Genomic DNA, 19,367 nt, shown 5'->3' with positions numbered 1-19,367 from the left:
CTTACTTGGTTCAGACCATCTTCATCATTTTAATTCACCACAAAATGAATGCAGCTATATCCTATTTCAGCTGTCAGACTTTAAGCAATATCAATAGAACTAAATCTCTGAGGTAAAAGTAACTTGTGATCTATGTGTGGGACTGAGAAGAGATACAGTGTACCAGCTTTTTTTAATACCTGAGTTATAATGGTTTTGTGCAAACCAAATCCTAAATTGATGCAGCTGTCCCTGAGCCCCTGAGAATATGAAATCTGATGGGAACATGCTTTATGAAACTACCATATTAGATTTCCTAACATTATAACTTTAAGTAATATTTAATGAGATTCTTGAACGCTCTTTTCTTGAATTAAAAATTCCTATCATACCTTTAAAATACCCCATTTCTTTTTTTTTTTTTGTCCCAGGAATTAGTAAGGCTGGAGTAATTTAGCTCTATAAGTTACTGTAATCATTTTGTAGCTCTTTTTATTGTAAATAATAATAGAGTTCTCTGTAAAAGAATGCTGGAAACTAAAGACTTTGTGCTCAAAAGGTGAATGCTTGATTTGCCGAATACCACAAATGATATCAGAATTCCCTTGTGAAAGAGCACTTGGTTATCGTGCTTGAAAGTTATGCACTTTTTTCAGAGAAAATAACCTTTTTTTAACCTAAATTTTAAAGTAAAGCATAGGACTACTTAAGGCTTTTTTAGAAGGATGCATTTGTGCTTTATGTAGTTTTCTCAATGTTTACATAAATCACAGTAGATTTACTGTAGCAGAGAAACAAGTCTTAATTGAAGATTTTATTAAGATGATATCACCTAATAAAAGGTTGATATTTTCTTTCTGTTGCAAAACTGAACTTGTTTTGAGTGAAATAAGGAGAAAAGATGATGCTGCATCCTTCCTGCAATGAGCAACAGCTCCTCTTTTTCCCCTCAAGGGCAGGAGTCTTTTCTCAGTTGGAATACAGTGAATTTCACTTGCATCCTGCAGGGTTAAAAACTGCCTGATTTGGGCTCTGCTAACACTGCATGCTTTTTGACATAGTTGGGTTTTCTTGGAAATATGAGCTGCTGCTTCCACCCTCCATAGGTTGAATACTCTCTAGCACTGAACAGTGTTGATTTTAAAGGTTCACAATCTCCTTTTCTCTAAAGCAACGCATTTTACTTCAACTACTAGATCTTTTTAGTAGTGTTGAGTGTTGTTAAAGTGAAAATCACTTATTAAATAGTTTTTCCTAGATCTGGAAAAACTAAAATACTCAAACTGCAAAGTGGGAAGAGAAGTAATATTTTGGTCTTCATGTTACTTGTCTTCAGTTCGAGCATGGGCTGTCAGGGGAAAAATCAGAGTCACTCCTGAGGAAAGTTAAGCTCTTGGTATTGACCAAGGATGATGTTTGTAGTTTTCTAAGATTACCAGTTAAGATAATCTAAGGGCTAAGCTCCCACACTTAATACATTTTCCTTTGGGGTTGGTTTGCCTGTAGAACCTACGGGATTGGTGACGTTCACAAGGCAGTGTCTCCAGGAGTTTCCAGACTGGGAGAGGTAAGTCAAACATCCTGTAAGAAGTTTCTTAAGTCCACAATAACCGAGTGTCATTCATTTGGAGTTGATTCAGGTCTAGAAGTACTACAGAAAACAATCTTTGCTATAGACTCTTGCAGAAAGAAATAGAGGGCAGTGGCTGAATTGCTGCAAGTAGTTTGTGTCCTGAGTTGTCCCATATGTTTTTCTGTAATGAAAACAAGTATAGTTGAAGTTTTAAGACACCAATATGTCTTTGATGCTGTTGTTTGAGTGGGGGGAAGAAAGAGAGGGATTATATTACCAATCATTTCTTGATTTAAGAAATGACAGGTAACGTAATGAACTAAGGGTGATGATCAGCATGAGCACAAGTATTATAGCTTCATTGCTGGGGAGCAAGAAAAACTTAAAGCTTCAGATGTGGGGTTTTATGGTAGAAGGTGGAGAAACTGACAAATGACATTATTTCTGTGATGCAAACTTTTTTTTAATCCGTTGGGATTTTTGATTTTTTTTAAAAACCACCTTATGTTCAAGGTGTGTAAGCAGCTGGGGTTTGGGTGATTTTTGTTTTAAAATGAATGGGTTTTTGTGGGGGTTCTGAAATGATCCTTTTTGTACAATATTTTTCCTCAATGGTAGATCTCAGAAAAAATTATCTAGATTGCATGTCACCTATGAAGGCACCATTGAAAGCAATGGACAGGGTATGCTGCAGGTAAGTGCATATAACAGTTCTTGTGGATTTCGTGTTTTTGTCATACTTTTATGGTCTATCAGCTTAATAAAGTTACTTGTTTATCCTCAATTGACTTAAATGACAAGATGTTATGCAGCATAAAAAAAACTATCAAAATTAATTCTATGAGCAGTACTGTCAATGTTCCCCAGCTCATCTAGGTAGCACATGTACCTGTTACAGAAAGGGCTGACAGAAAATCACAAGTCCTGGACAGCTTCAGGTCTTCTGGTTCAAGCCAGGATCAAAGATTGACAAGACAAAAGATTCAGGCTGTGATCTTGATGACTTGTCAAGGGTTTCAGTTTATTTTAAAAAAGTTATTCTTGTGCCCCAGACAGTGACCAGGTCAGTAACCCAGGAGACTTTCTTGCTGCTGCCAGCACCACTGTTTCAGTCTGGGAGACAGTCAGCAAAAGAAATTCCTAAGGAGGATGTCCTGTCCATATTTATAGGAAGGAACACATTTGAGTTTTCAAATTAGTTGTTTGCTTTCTGCTTTTCTTTAAGAAAAAAAAAGAAAAAGGTCTACCTTCTAGAATTCTTTTACCAAAAAAAAGTAAAAATTAGAACTTTTTTAGCCAGGGACAAGTACTGCATTGGAAGAGGAGGAAGGAGACAAGAAGAATTCTTTTCTGCAATGCTTGTTGCACAGACTTTAAAATGTCTCATAACTTTATGAAACTGGGGCACTTAAATGTGTGCTGAAATTATGAAGAACTCAGCAATTGCTCAATAATAACCATTTTTCTGGTGTTGTACCCTGTATAAGGGGGTATTACCTAGGAGGTGATATTTTCCTCTTGGCTATTTCAAGTTTTATCAAACAAAATGCCTCTGCTTAGATGAGAAGCAGTGTGGAGGGATAGAATGTAAGAGAATAGTGCAGAAGGCAGTCTCACCCCTGAGGAGCTGCAGCTGTACCAATCACCAAAGATTAGGAGCAGGCCTGCCCTTAATAGGCCACAGCTGTGTGAAATAAGACGAGTGCTACAAAAGAGTGGGTGAGCTGGTTGTGCTGTCAAGAGAGTTGGAGTTTGTTGGTTATGCTCTGAAGGGAGCTGGAGTTTGTTGTCTGTACTGTGAAAAAGGAGGAGTGCTGTGAGGACATGCTCCTGAGAAATCATTGAGAAGGTATGGGAGTTCTACAATAATTTGACAGCAGAGCAGTCACTCCAGCAGGGAGCAGGATGAGCAGGGCAGGACAGTGCAGGAGTCCACAGTGACCCACCTCAGTGGGCAGGGATGGTACCAACCACAGCCCCTGCTGACTGGCTGTGCCGTCAGACAAAGGCAGGGTGATGAGCCTGAGTCAGGGCACCAGGGACAGTGAGAGATGTCTGGTGAGCACATGGACATCAGCAGGGCTGGGCCCAGAGGCGAGGTGTCACAGGTGAGGTGCAGGACAGGGTGAGTGTTTGTGTGGGACAAGGCTGGGCCCAGCACAGTTACAGTGCTTTGGGACCCTGGCACTCTGTACATCTGAGTGATTTTCATATAACTTTTTTATCATAGTCAAGTTTAGCAAATCTCAAACAACTGAAATATGTTGGTATTTCCAGGATAGACTAGAGGAACACATGCTGCTGTAGTGGCTGGCTCTTGGTGTGCTTTGGACTCTGCCTCCTGGGTTAGTCTGTCATTGATACAGGTGTTCATGCACCCCAGCAACTTCTATCCCCCTCCTGTACCTGTGCTCTCATCAGCTACCTAAGTAAAAACCAGTAAGAAGCTAATAGGATTTGGAGGATGAAGTAACTTTTTAAAATTATAAATTTATGTGGGCAGTTAATTGAGTGAATAGTAATTACTTTATTGAATAAACAAACTCTTTTTAAAACTGTTGTCTCTATGAAAATGTAAATTGCAAAATATGTAGTATTGCAGCAACAAATAGTCCAGAGCTTCTCTATTTCAAACAGAAACCTTTAGAGTCAAAAGTATTTGCCTTGTTCAAGTGCATTTCAAGGACAATTCATAACAGATTGTTAGTACATTGCAGGAAGAATTTGTTCGAGGGTTTTTTAGATATAGAACTGTTATGGGGCAGTGCTAATCTAAAGATACTTCCATGTGCACAGCTGGGGCAGAGTGCTTTCCAAAGGACAAACTAATGATGTTTCAATGGCCCTAAAAAGAATGCTATTTTCATCTGTCACATCTACTGAAATGTGTTTTATTCTGAAATATGTGCTTCTTCAAGGGAAACCCACACAACTTGGATTTGGAACGTTTGAGATGCAAAATTTCTTTTGCTGTGTAATGTCTCATTTGTTGTAAGTTTTCTGAGAAGTTGAATGGAAAAAAGAGGCATGATCATGTTAATCAGTTTCTCTGCTTGTGGTTTTGAGTGATAGCAGCAGATTTCAACACAATAATTGAAATATTTACAGGATTTAATTAAATTTGGTAATTAAAGGATTTTTTTTCCTTATCCTATCATAATCCTCCTGAATGTGTTTTTGGTAGGTTGACTTTGCAAACCGTTTTGTGGGAGGTGGTGTGACCGGGGCAGGACTGGTACAAGAAGAAATTCGGTTTTTAATCAATCCAGAACTGATTGTATCAAGGCTCATCACTGAAGTCTTGGATCACAATGAATGTCTTATCATCACAGGTTAGTCTTTGCAGAAAATGTTTCACATCAAGTTCTGGTTTTATATATGTACAAAATACATTTCAAGATGAAGTTTAGTATGTTTAAATGCTGTAAGAATTTAAAAAAAGGGAGAAAAGTTAATACTCATTTGACAAAGAGCCTCCTACTTCATCCCAGCTAACACCACAATGGATGCTGTTCCATACATGTTTTGTGAAAGGAGAAAAACAAAGTGACAGCAAGCAGAAGAATTTATTTTATCCTTTGTAAATGTGTTTGAGGACTTGGTGTCTTGAGCTAAAGAATGCTGATGGGCAATATAGGTAACAGCCACAATTTCTGATATTGCTTCTCTTATGTTAAAGGATGTGGGGTTTTTGTTCCTCTCCTAAATTTGTAGCATTTGATGTGATCTGTGGGATTGCACACTCTTGAAAAGAGGAGCTACCTTCTGATTACCTAAAAGGGGAGGAAGAGGAAGAGTAGAAAATCTGCATCCATTAGGAAAGGGTGGAAGGCTGGGAACTGTCTCTGTAGGATTTGATCTTTTAAGTTTCAAATATGTGTTTATGTTACTTGTAGGTTAGTTATGGGTTCCTAATCATATCAGAAATAACCTGCTTCTCCAGTGTGTTGCTGAGAGGTTGTTTGTGAAGATGTCCTGTCTGCCCAGAGCTGAGCTGAAAGGGTTTTTTCTTTTGCTTCCCACTCTCTTAGACATCTTGGATTGTTTAATTATCCATTGCATTAAAACAGCATCAAAAACCAAATGTCACTGTTAAGAACTGGAGCAGCCCAGGTCATGCTGCATGTCTCAGTTCTAAACATAAATGAGCATTTTTCATGACTGAAGAAATAAAATGATGCTATAATACTACTTTATTTACACTAAAGAGCAACTATAAAGAAAAGTATATTTACTGAGAGAGATCCCCTGGTTAGAAATTATAATAAACTATGTTTATTTTTCAGTCTGCTGTAGCAAAAATGTTAGGTTTAGTTACCTGAGCTGTCTCAAAAGTCAAGAGTTTCTGTAGGTATTGGAACACATTGCTTGGAAAAATCCATCAATAGCACTTTTCTCTCACATGCATACACAGTAGAAATTTGAGCTTAAATCTTGCAGGTCTTACTCTGTTCTGAGTTATTGATTGTACTGGGCAGAGTATCTTTTGTTTTCAGACTTATGCTTGGCAATCTTTTTAAGACAGTGTTTTATTTTGTTTTTCCACTCTGCCAGAATTAATGCCATTTCTGTGAAAAGTTTTTGATAAATTGGCTTTTGTGATTACATTTAAAAAAATGAGTCAGAAGACAAGAGTCAGAGACTTTTGTTCTGTATTTTGGATGTGATACTATAGTAACATATTTTAAGCACTGTCCTCTGGGAGAGACTTTTTTGGGAAGGGGAAAAACAGAGCACAGTTATCAGTCTGGGTAATAACTGATTAGGAGGAAACACTAAATTAGTGTTTTGAAAGACCTTCCATTCCCCTGCAAACAAAAATGGTGATTTGGCATGGACAAATAAAGGTGAGAATGTTTTTTTTTTACTGCAGCAACGTTTTATCTTTCTTGATATTTTATCTTCCAGTGTTTTTCAATTAGTATTTAGGATATGGAGTTCTTCTCTAATGGAAATATCCATTCCATCATTTTTATTTAATCCCTGGAGCTTTTCCATCTTGGTTCCTAGCCAAGTCTCTTCTGTGTCACGATCCTCTTGATAAATTACATTCTTTGTGATGCATCTTGACTTGGCGGCCTAATGGGTATAACTGTGTAGCTTAAATTTGCAGTGGAGCCCAAGAAATTGGGAGATAAATTAAATTTGTTGTGATTTTCCAGTATCTGGTTAAGATCACTGCTGTAATGACTATGAAAATGGTCATGCAAACAGTGGAGTTCTTCAACACAGACATCTACCTACAGAAATGTCAGCAGCAACACCAGAGATTCCTACAGCTGCATTTCTGGTAGAGCTGTGAATAAGTGTGAGTGGTTTTCATTCAGATTTCTTTCTTTCTTTCTTTCTTTTTTCCCCTCCTGTTTGAGCTCACACATCCTCAGGCAGTGTTAAGAGCAGATGAAGCTGTGTTCCTTGTTTGCTTTAAATTTACAGATCTATCAATGGCCAGTCAGGACTTCATCTTAGCAGGGCAGTTTTGGAGCCTTCTGACCACATTAGCCAGGCAGCAAATGAGATGAGATAATTGGTTTGGCTGAAAATTTACTCAGAGAGGAAAATTGGTTTTTATCTGGATTTAGCAAGCTGATTGTGCCAGTGTTGGGAGAGCCAAAGAGAAATGGTGGTACAAGATAAGGATTGGCAGAACTGATTGAAAGGGAAAGAAGGACCTTCCTCTCACTTATGGCACTAAATGTGCCTTTATATTGGTGACTATAAAACTAAACTCTTGCAATTTTCACATATACTTTTTGTTTAGTGCTCATGGTCCTACCTCTTTGGGGGTATAATTCTAGCTCATTGGAAATACTAGAGGAGCACTATGGTGGGATTTTTCCCAATCCCTGGAAACATTATAATGCTGTACACATCATATGCAAATGTAAAGCTGGACTATGGAATCTGAGAAAGGTAAATTTATTTTTAGTAGTAATTGCAAATCTGTCTAAATTGGTGAGGTCCCATAAACAGCGACACTTGGCTGGCAATTTCACTTTTTGTCTGATGCTGTAACTTTTACAAGTCTCACAAAGGATAGATTTTTGAATGGCACTTATATATACATTCTTTTGACTTTAGGTAGGCTATTCTAGGTTTTGTAGCTTGTTTTTAAAGTTCTGGTGGAACCTTATTCATGGTTTCCCTTCTTTTACCTCTCTTTTTTTTTTTTTTTTGATGGGAAGACAAGAGAGTCACCAGAAACATTAACAATATCTAGCTTATCCTGTTATCCTAACAGAAGCATACTGCTTCTGTTCTCCCAGCAACAGAAGTTTGTATCCCAGTAATTCACAGGCAGAAGTATTGCCAGTGAAAATTGTCTGACAAATTTCCAGAGCTTCACTTATGAAAACTCATTGATTTTCATTAACTTTGGGTTTCTGGGACATGACTATGGAGTCTGTGTGATTTCCTTGAGTTTCTCCAGTATTGATTTTTTTTCTTTTAGTGGATATGTGTGTGTATATGGGTGTATTTGCTTGTTTGTTTGTTTCCTGGTGCTTTTGTCATCAGACACTACACTTCCATAAAAATTAATGAAAACAATGAACCTTGAAAAAAACAGCCTAATACTTTATAATTTAATCTATCCTAGTGCAATATCTCAATGACCTAGAGTTTTCTTTCCTCATCTTAAAACACCAAAGAAAATGCTTCCTTTTTCAAGCTGGAAGTTTTGCTAGGTTGTCCTCTAAAGAGAGCTCTCAAGAGAGTCACATATTTCCCTTATCTGTCTTGTCTTGCTCTGTGCTTAGACACTTTCATCAAGTCTGTCAAGATAACTGAATTTTACTCACGTCAGGAAAAGTCTTAGTGAGGGCTGATAGCCTGCAATTCAATTAGAAGGCTGAATTCAGAGTATGGAAGCTGCTTGTGGTTGTCCTTTGTCTGAGGGCATGAATGTGTGTGAATACATAGGTATATCTTGTTATCCACATTTTTCAGATGTTTTTTTAATCATCTGGAAGTGAACTCAGTGAGAAATCTCTTACCATCCCACTCATTTTGCATAGCAACTTTTCAAAATAGCCTTAAGTGAGATTTGTGTGCCTTCAGAATGATTAATGTTCTAGACTAAATAAATAATGAGTGAGTAGCAGGGCAGATGAATTAAATGAGCATTGATAAGTCTTGTCAGTTAAAATTAATAAGGGTAAACGGGGAAAATATTTTGACGTATATGCATAATTGTAAACAGTTTTTAACAGCTTGTTTCCCATGTTTGAGACTACTGGAGGTAAACATTGAAGTTTTCTTGTCAGTGAGGTTTACAGTTAATAGTTTTATGTTTTTGATTGTTCAACTTCAATTGCATTTCTATTTAGAGATTGGAAAACTCAGATTAAGTTTAAACCTTTGTATTCTCAGGGTATTGCTGATCTGTGCAATAGTTAGGCAGTACTCTTGTCTTAGTAATCAGATGTTTTGTGCTGTCAGCTTGCAATTCTTTAAAACCTATTTCTTCCTGTTCTATTTATAGATATAGCTGGTATCACAGCTTGGTTTGTGATACAGTTCTCTTCTTACTCTAAACAGTTCTCTTCTTACTGTTTGTAATTGTGCCAAACTGTACCTGCATGAAGCTCCAAACCAGTCAGCTCAGCTGCTCAGAGCATGGTGCCGACAACGCCAAGGCCGTGAGTTCACTGAAGAGTTGAACTCATGATCCTTGGGGGTCCCTTCCAACCCATCTTAGGATTCTGTGATTGCTTCTGAAACTCAGCTGTTGTGACCTCAGAATGGGGAGAAGGTGTGATTTTGCTGGGGCATTACTTGAGGAGTATTTCTCTGAAGCATTTGTGCAATGCCCAGGTTTTGAAGCAAGGTCCTGAAGCTCTATAAAATGAGGTGAAAGGCAACCTTTTAGAAAGGTTATGATCGTTGTTCTCAGTTAAGATACACTCTGTCTTGGGATAAACCTTTGAAAAGGATTTGGTATAGCAGAGCACAGTAGCTAAAATTACTGGTGACCTTAAGGAGTTGCTTTCTGACAGCCTTTAATACTTGCCAAGATCCCCTTCTGGACCTTTTCAAGAGCAGCCAAGTACATTCCAGACTGTGGTTTTTTGGTTCTTTGTGCTTGTACAGAAGTAGTTTGTAGGTGCTGACCAGTTCTCATTATATACTGGGCAGCATATGTAGGTCTGCACTTGTAATGTTCTGTGGTGGTGCTGCTCATCACCTGTGGGAAGGGAGCTTTACAAGGAAGTCTTGTATTTGTGGTGCAAATACAAATTCTCTGTTTCCCATTGCTTCTGAGAGCTGTGTGTTCATTTGGAGAAGCAGTGATTCCTACCAAAGATTTGCCAAGTGAAAAAAAAAATGTACATATTTTGTATGTAATCTGGAAAATAATTTGTTTCAGGTACTGAGCAGTACAGTGAGTACACAGGCTATGCAGAGACTTACCGCTGGGCAAGGAGCCATGAAGATAAGACCCCTAGGTAAAGTTTCACTTAAGTATTTCAAGTGAAGGAAGAAAGAAATGTTAGAAATTTGAAAAGTTTTTCCTAGCATTTGCCTTAATAGGATGTTTGGTTGATGTGGTTCTCTTCAGCAGAGCCAACAAGCTAAGAAAGTTGTGTCACATTAGTAATGCCATACTAATAAATGGTATCTGCCCTTATGTTGGTTCTTAGATCAACATCTTTTACAGTTTAGAGATATGTGTATTTAATGCACATTTTTGCTAAGATATTGACTGAACTATGGTTTGCAATGTCACAAGAAGTGTGGTAATGATACCTCAGATGCCACAGTGCAGCTGATGTGTGGTAAAATAAGAATCAATACCATGAATCTGAGTAGAAGGCTGTGAGCTCTTGAATTTATTTCTCCAGCAATGTCATTAGAGTATATACAGAAAATTACTCATTTGGTATAGAAACATACACAGTGTACTCTCATTTAAATGTTGGAGGAAGACAGAGAAATACTGACCTTGCAATGTTCTTACATACTTGATAAATAGTGCTGTGTAATTAGATTTGTTTCACGTTCATGCTCAAAGTCTAGCCGGGGTATTTCTAAATTTATGGGGAAGCCTGTCTCATTTCTGATGCTGCTTTCATTCCTAACCCACAAAGAAAAAGTTCCATTGTCTGTTGAGTTTCAGCTGCTTCTAACAGAGAAGGGAATTGCTCATTTTGAATTGGGGTTATATGGCTGATATTAAACAACTAATGTCATCTACTTTTCTCCCCTCTCCAATTTTAGGGATGAATGGCAACGACGCTACACTGAAATTGTTGCTATAGATGCATTTCACTTCAGACGTTTCCTTGATCAATTTGGTCCAGATAAAATTAGAAGAGAGCTCAACAAGGCCAGTAACTTCTTACAACAGCCTGCAGTCTAATGTTTATAGACCTTTTTCAAATATTTTTATGTTACTGTCTCCATCTAAGGAAGTTCTTGCTTAGTTGTGTCTCATATGACAGGGATTTGCTGTCCAATGTTAAAGCAAAAGATTGTCAAATGTATTTCTTGTCCTTTGATGTTCAAAGGTATATTTTATACAGTTTTCAAAACTATAAATGAAACTTGGATATATATTTTGTTAATTCTTCCCTGTCCTGCTTCCAAAGGGTGAGAGTTGGGGTTGTTCATCATGGACAAGAGAAGGCTTCAAGGAGGGACTTCTAATATGGGCAGATAGTGACAGTACAAGGGCCAGTGGTTTTAAACTGACAGAGGACAGGTTTAAATTAGGTATTAGGAAGAAATTCCTTACTGTGAGAGTGGTGAGGCACGGGAACAGGTTGCCAAGGGAGCCTGTGGATGCCCCATCCCTGGCAGTGTTCAGTCCCAGGCTGGATGGGGCCCTGAACAACCTGAGCTAGTGAATGGCATTCCAGCCCATGGCAGGCAGGTTGGAAAGAGGCAATCTTTGAGGTCCCTTCCAGCTCAAGCTATTCTATGATTCTAAATTATGAGTCCAAGTTCTTTCCCTATGATTTGTGCTGTTGAATCCTACTCAGCTGTGCAGTCAAGGTGGGGCAGTTCCTAAATATGGTCCCACTTGCTTTTCTTCCACCTTTCTCCTTTGCTCTTTTGATACTGACATACTGCCTGGGAGTTTACCTTTTCCTATATTGATGTTTTCTTGAGATTGGATCCAGCAGTTCATAAATCCCCTTTATTTTTACAATAGCTGTAAGGGCTGTTGTAACCACATATGTGTGCATTCATGCCAGTCAGAGCTTACAGTCTCCAAGAAGACTGACAAAGCAGGCCAGTTTTAATCCTTTAAACAAAGCTTCTGGGCTGACATTCAAAACTTGCGTGCTTCCTACTAATAACTCATGCACATTATTAATCATTATCATTATTTATTCAAAGTTTTCAGTCCTTGACCCTGCCCTGAGTCAGCTATGTGTGTAAAAACTGCATTTTGCAGTGACTGTGATCCTTGATAATCTCACACATCAAAGTTCCCAGGCTGAAGAGCTCTTTGACAGGGGAAGCTGGAACTGTGGTGGACATAATTTTTTTCTGTCCTCTGCCATCCCTAATTTGGAATCTCCTTAAGTAAGATATTTGAGATGTTTCCCAGTCCTTGGTGTCTGCCACGGATTCCCAAATGTGATGTTTGGGAACACTGGGTTACTTCCCCAAGCTGTGGCAGGTGCTTTATCATCTGCTTAGCCAAGATTTTCCTGTCACTTGCTTTCCTTCTTGTTTTGCTGCTACTCTTTTGTTGAAGCCAAAGCAGTCTTTTCCCAGCTTTTAAGGTTGTACTTTGACAGGGACTAGTGATTGCCACCAGTGAGCTGTCTGTGATTGTGGGACCTTAACTTTTCAAGGCCTTTGCTGTTATCCCATGCACAAGTTTTATCTGCTGACGTGCTGTGTCTGGAATCAGTCTCCAGTTCACAAAGCAGATTCTCCTAAGTTAATAACAAGGTCAATGGGCCAGAATTAGGGCCTTGCATGGCCAGTGTAAGGCTTGGGTAGTGAGAGGTGTGTGGGCTGTTCTAGCAGAGGCAGTGCTGTTTTTACTGGGCAGTGGAGTACAGGAATGCTAATTCAGTTATACTCTGCTAGTGGGCCAATTTTTGGGATCAAAACATGCTGATGAGCTTCCTTAGTGTGATTCTACATTTACAAATGCAGTGAGCTTGGGTGTAGAATATAAGAGCTCAATGTTGTTATTGTTAAACCCTCCTTCTTTCTGCAATATGGAGGGTATAGAATATTATAGGATGTATTTTAAATAAATTCAAACATAGGAACAAACCACCCTAATTCTCAGCTGGAAAGGGTATATACCCTCTTAAAATTATGTACAGTGCTGAAGGACTAAATTAGTTGTGAAACCTTAGCATCTTGACTAAAGTAACATTCATCAGCTTGTTTCTTCATGGTTGGTAATGAAATTAGCCCTAAAAAAGACATTTAAGTAGAGTTTGTAAACCTCACTGATATCTTAGTACAAAATTCTAATTACCTATATCAGTGAATTTATGATCTGCCTACAATTTTCAGTGTATTGATTTGGTTTGGATTTTTAAATTAAATAATGGTCAATCACTGCAACATTTATAAGGTGTATTGGTTCGGCTGATGTTTTTTTTTTTTTGAGGACTGATTGGTATTTAAGAAAAATTTTAAGTCTTTATCCTGAAAAGGTTCCTGTAGCTGTGATGAAATGCCTGGGACTCAGGACCTGTATCTTAATTTTTAACTTGGGTCCAAATAAGGCAAAAGTCTTCCTGTCTTAATTTTTTTTGTTATTGATGTTGAATTTAAAGGAAGACTGTATTGAAGTAGTTTGAATTTGGTGTTGCTAGAAGACAATGCTGGGTTTTGTTATCATTTTATTGTTTGGAAGCATTGCAGTAGGCTGCCTCTCAGATCCATCTGTGACCCCTGTGTGCATGCAGGCCTACTGTGGCTTCTCTCGACCCAACGTTCCACCTCAGCATCTCTCTGCAATAGCCACAGGAAACTGGGGATGTGGTGCCTTTGGAGGGGACTCCCGATTAAAAGGTAAACCATAGCATTTCTTAATGTTCAGATTAATTAAATCACTGACATTTTGGTCCTGGGCCATGTGTTTTTGTTCAAGTACATTTTTTGCTTTTGTTCTAATTAGTACATGTTTGCCAAGAAATGGCATTCTATAGAATTGGTACATTAGTGCTGATCTTTAGGCTGTGAGTAATGTGGCCTTCAACAATAAAAGAGCATTCCACTTTATTCTTTGTGCTGTAGACTGTTATACTATTTTCAGTTTAAAGTTTGGTTCAAGCACATGATGGTGAAATGCTGAGTTTGCAAGGACTTGTAGCACTGAAACCTTTCAAAACCCAAAATGCAGCTTTAGGTCACAGAACATGTTCATTGCAGTTGTCAGTCATATAAATCAGTTGACCTTTCTGGAGCAGTCTTTGCAGATTCTGCCTGAAATTCATATCTCTGCAAAGCTGTTTAAAGTACCTGGTAATTTGCAAGGCTTCACAAATTTGCTGGCAATGGTTAATGTTTAGTTTTACCCCTTAATATATTGCTGTATGCCAAAGAGGTTTCCAGTCACTCAGTCATGCTGCTTTCTTTCCTGACTTGCCTGCTATATCACTCACTTTCTCATGTTCTTTTATATTTAATTAGCGTATTTATAATGCAGCAGATATCACATGCCTACATTCATTTTAGACCTTTTCCATCAATTCAAGAACTGATGGATCCTGACATATTAATTCATATCCTGGTTCATATAATTCTAAATAGAAATTTACATTTCTTTGTTGTTTCCAAGCATTTGAAGAGTATTTCAAATTTGCTTTTCAGAACAGCTTTAGGTAGCTACAGTGAGACAATCATCAGGCTACCAGTTTCATTTCTTTTTTAATGTGCTTAATTCATAAGGTATCTATTTTTTTCTCAATGCTCATTGAGTTCCTGGCAGTTGTTTTTTGATTTCCATTAGATAAAATAGGCTGCCAAATGCATATCTTATCAATATCAGGACTAGTATTTACTGTAGGATCTGAGCACACTTGATTTATGTTAGGAAGGTTTAACAAGTACTTCAATTTGCATAAGATCTTGGATCTGAACTGTAATATCCCATGTATGTTTTCTTAAAGTAGAAGAAGGATGTCAGTACAGCCATTGCTCCAGGTGCAAGTCCAGAATTAAGTGGGATCACATCAGCTGGGTGCAAGGGCCAAGACAGCTCAGATCCCTCCAGACCCCAGTACCACAGGCTCTGTTGCTCTTCCTGTGATGCTTCTTTCTGTACCAGTAGCATGGAAATTTCCCATGGTATTGTGTATCATTAATGTCCAGAAGATTTGTGTAGTCTGATTCTTGACAGAAATTTTGATCCTTGTTTCATAAGATCTATAGCAATTCAAAATAAGCAGCAGGATATTTTTAACATCTTGTAAAGTGAAACTGCAGTTTGGAATGAATAATAAGATTCATTAGGTTCTGTTCCCCTATGCAAGCTAGTTAATTAGACTCTTTAAAAGCTAAACTACTGAAGCTTTACTAAATCCACAGCTGGTTCAGTGGTTTAATTAAAATATCATTCCCAGATTGAGATTAATTTCACATGTGAATCATGTAATTTATAATTTTGGCTATGGGTTTACAAGAGGAAGTTTTTTTTATTGAGGAATGCAGTGTTTTAATAGGTCTCTGTTTAAAAATGTGAAAGATTGTTAAGCTGAGCTCTGAACAGCTTTCTATTTAGCTTCCACTAGCAGGTGGTAATGCACTATGTACACAGTTTTATTTAAAATTAATCTTTACAAAGACAATATTAATCACATTTTAATTAACTCTACTTACTGGGTAGAAAAAGGAGGCATTAATATCAGAGCTGCACCAACAGGCTCTGAAGGAGACAAGTTGCAGCAGATGAAATAGTTGCTGGGTTCCATTGGTTAGGACTATTGTAGTTCCCTGAAATGAGCCTGTGATTGATTGCATGCCTCTGTGGCACTCAGGCCTGGCAGTGCTGGCTGATGGAAAAGCTGCACTCTTCTAAGTTTGGTGCTGCCTAAAAGGGTCCTGGTTTTCTTCTCCCTCTTTGTTGTTCCTGGCTCTGTGGTCTGGTGCCCTCCCTTGCCTCAGCTCTGGCTCTTGGCAAACCTTTCACTCTGCCAATTCAACTGCTGTTCTAGCAGAAAACAATTAGCTTTTATTCTTCATCTACAATTTTCTGCCACTTTGGTGAATGGAATTGGCACAGTGATGTCTGATGAGCACCAGAGAGCTGCAGAAAACTCAGGAGCTGGGTGAGAAATGGACCAGAGCTACTTGCTCCAATTGCAGTGAGTCATTAGCTTGGCTCAGCAGCACTACTGATACAGGTGATTTCTCAAGGTGAATCTTCAAAAAACTGTTCCCAAGAGAGGAAACATTTTTTTTCTTTTGCATGTAGAGGAACAAAGTCTGTCTACATTGTAATGTTAGCTGTTGGCAGAACTTGGGATGCAGCTTGGGCCAATGGGTTTGACAGAAAGCTGGAAGTTAAGTAACATGTCAGCATTGCTGACATCACCCCACACAGGTCAGAGGAAGCCATTCTATTCCTTGCTGCTTACTTCTATTGTAGGTGTGCTGGACACCTGAAGTTATGCAGGAACAGGCTGCAGAACCATAGTTATTTTCTTGGAGCTAAAAGTTGGGTCAGCTTTCACTTTGCATAGCTTACCTAGTGGAAGGATTGGCTCCATTCCTTCTTACAGGTGGCACAGAATGGAAATTGCCAAGTGCTCATGGATGCTTTTTACCCCACTGTCTGTGGCTGTATGGGCAGCTCATACCAGCATGGGAGGGGCTGCTCTGTTGCCTTATGCTGCCACAGGCATTTATTGGATAATTAACGGCTGCATGCTGCTTGGGGGCAGACATGGACCAAAATAAACCCCTCTCTGTTTTAAGCACATTGTTTAGCTGGAAGTGAGGGTGGATGTCGCTAACAGCTCTAGCAGAAAACTCCAACACTCTTGACTTGCAGTGCCCAGCATTCCTTACCACTTCATTTCTTCATTTAAAAAATGGAAATAATATTTACCTACCCATTGTTTGTAGTGCTTTGCAACATCCACATGGATGTGGGTGCTATGGTTGCTTGCTGTAAACTTAAGCTGTGTTTTTTCCTTCAGCAAATTGTTTTATCCTGTGTTCATGTGTAATCTTTTTTCCTTGTTTCAGCCTTAATTCAGATACTGGCAGCTGCAGAGGCTGGACGTGATGTTGTGTATTTTACCTTTGGAGATGTGGAGCTGATGCGGGACATTTACAGCATGCATACTTTTCTCTGTGAGAAGGGCCAAACTATTGGTGAGCAAAAAGAAATCTCTGTGTGCACAAAAGAGACGTGACCATCTCTCTAAGTAGAAATTTTCCAATATGAATTCTTGTCACTAAGTGCTGAGCACAAGCAAATGAGTCTCAGTTTATTTGTACCAGTTCCCAGAATGGGGAACTCTTCTGTTTTGGGATCTACTGCACAGTGCTAATCAGTTTAGAAGACTTCTAGATGCTATTCTGATTCACTTAGGTGTAATGCTGAAAAACAGAGTTACATGTAGAAGAAGATTTGCAAAAGCTTTTGAAAAGGGAAAAGCTGCTTAGGCATTCTTGATACAGATTTGTCTTCTAGTGGTTCTGTCTTGATCCTGCAGGATGTGATCTGATGTGTTATTCAGTTGCAATACAAGAAAAGCAGTATATCCATTGCCCTGTTGTAATTGTTATGTGTTTTTTAATTTCTGGGCCAGAAGCACAAAGCTGGGTGATTGGCAATACATTTGTAAGTAATGTGTATGCAAGCCTAATGTTAGGGTAGCTTGTGCAGGAAGTTGAGGGAGGCCATCCTATGTTCTGAACAACCTGCAGACGTTCCCATTTACACAGTCTTCTGCCTCTGTCACTGCTCATTTAGAGATGCTCCTAGCCACTGTCTCAGTGTGCATGTGCATTTCTAGCCTTCCTTTGCAATCATGCATTGCTCATTTGGCATGTTCTCACATGGTGTTTAATGACTTCTTTTTGGTTTTTGAAGGGGACATTTATAGGCTGTTGCTGAGATACTACAATGAACAATGCAGAAACTGTTCTACTTCAGGACCAGATGTCAAGCTGTACTCTTTCATATACAACACCCTTGAGTCCTATGCACATTCTACTGATGATGAGGAGGAGGATGAAGAAAAAGGGTTGTGTTTTGAAGATTAAAGTAAATGTATTTGATCAGAATAATGTTTATCTCCTCCCACTGGTATATTGTGTGAATTGCTGGACATAATGAATGAGCTGGCTTAATTTATATTGACTGCATTGGTAGTTATGTATAACACCCAAACAAAAAACCCCACAAACACCTTTGAGAGATGAGATTTATTTGTTTGATGGTTTGATACATGAAAACCTTGTTCATGTGTGTACAGAGAAAAATTCTTTGGTAAGTCTGGTTTGTGTTATATCTTGTTAAGTAGAATATTTTGGTACATTTCACTTGAGATTGCTAAAAGCCTTCAGATTTCCCTGTACTCCTTTGCCTTTATTTTTCAGAGCTCTTATGTAGATTTCTCATGGAGGCTTACAGCTGGAGTACAGACAGCCATGGAACTCCCTGGATGATGTTAGAGAGAAGCATTTTAATGATTGTTCTTACTGAAAATTGTCATAATGTTCTTACTGAAAATTGTCAAAATTGCCGAGGTACCATTGGTGTTGTTACCAAAGTTTTCATTCTTTTGACTTAAAATGTCCTGGGTCTAATTAATTTTTTAAAAAAATTGTTAAAAATTGAAAAGTTCTGGGGCAGTCAAGAATGCATTTCACAACTGCATGGTCTTTACCAAATTAGACATAAAAGTTAGCATAAAGAAGTAGAGAAAGAACAATAAGCGTGGAAAAATGAGAAATGTGACCAAAGCTGGAAGCAGAAGGAAAGATTTTCACATGAAACTCTTCAATACCATTTTGTTGGTGCTATCTGTTATCACATTGAACAAGGTTTTAGTCTATTGGAAGTTTCTCAAGGTTCACTGCTTCTGACAATATTTGAGTTAAGGTCTGCTAGTTATGTTCATATTGTCATATCAGTTCTCCTCTCAGATGCATATGTGTGAATGTAAGATCCCCATGGGATATGTGAGTGAGGAAACAAATCACATATCAGTGGGAGGAAAGTCTGTTGGTTACAGATAAGGACATGAGGTCTTGTTAGGGATTTCTGCCTGTGTCATTTTAGACATGGGAATAACAGTGAAGTGTTGGCAAAACATTTTAAAACCTCTGCTTTTACTATCTGTGAATACCAAACTAGTGTTGCTGTAGTACATTAATAGTTTACACAAAACTGCAGACACATCTGTGATAAAACTTTTTCAGGTCTATGTACAGGGCAAATCCAGTGAGACTTTTTTCTGTATTTAAGCCCAGATTCCTAAGTTTAACCTCTTCTGTGTTAGATTTTTATTGTCTGTCATAGTTGCTATTATGAGTTAGCAATACAAGTAAAACCTGCAGCAGGAAATGTAGTGACCTACGTTTCTTAATCAATGAATCCTTTTGAGTTATGTCAGATAAAACTCTCCAAGCCTCCAACACACCATGGTAATTAAATGCTGGAAGCTGTTGGCAGTCTGGCTTAGAATAAATCACTCACTGCTTGATCTGCTCTGGGGGAAGCAATGGGAAGGAGTCTGGGTCATTTATAAATACCTTCAGGGAGCTGTACCTTGGCATGAATTCTAAGTGGGCAGCTTGCAGGTCTGTTACTTACTTGGGAAGTAATGGACACAGAGGTTTCTTCCTGTTCTTCCCACCAGGTGTAGTTTTCTCC

At 38.5% G+C, this 19,367-nt stretch overlaps 1 protein-coding gene across 2 annotated transcripts in view; it reads left to right on the top strand.

Annotated features, from left to right (window-relative positions):
- Positions 1–18,201, top strand: part of PARG (poly(ADP-ribose) glycohydrolase) — a 58,826-nt gene extending 40,625 nt beyond the window's left edge. For both annotated transcript variants that reach the window (XM_054277199.1, XM_054277198.1), the window contains exons 11-18: positions 1,486–1,546; positions 2,171–2,246; positions 4,737–4,884; positions 9,921–9,999; positions 10,772–10,880; positions 13,441–13,546; positions 16,727–16,855; positions 17,580–18,201. In XM_054277199.1, the coding sequence (XP_054133174.1) occupies positions 1,486–1,546; positions 2,171–2,246; positions 4,737–4,884; positions 9,921–9,999; positions 10,772–10,880; positions 13,441–13,546; positions 16,727–16,855; positions 17,580–17,752 (881 nt within the window). In that variant the 3' untranslated portion in view covers positions 17,753–18,201. The remainder of the gene's footprint in view (positions 1–1,485; positions 1,547–2,170; positions 2,247–4,736; positions 4,885–9,920; positions 10,000–10,771; positions 10,881–13,440; positions 13,547–16,726; positions 16,856–17,579) is intronic.
- Positions 18,202–19,367: the final 1,166 nt, after the last annotated feature.

The sequence above is a fragment of the Melozone crissalis genome, unplaced genomic scaffold, assembly GCF_028551555.1.
Source record: "Melozone crissalis strain CALT ecotype California unplaced genomic scaffold, PUWL_Pcris_2 ptg000019l_1, whole genome shotgun sequence".
Lineage (NCBI taxonomy): Eukaryota > Metazoa > Chordata > Aves > Passeriformes > Passerellidae > Melozone > Melozone crissalis.
This window is presented reverse-complemented; position numbering and strand designations above follow the sequence as displayed.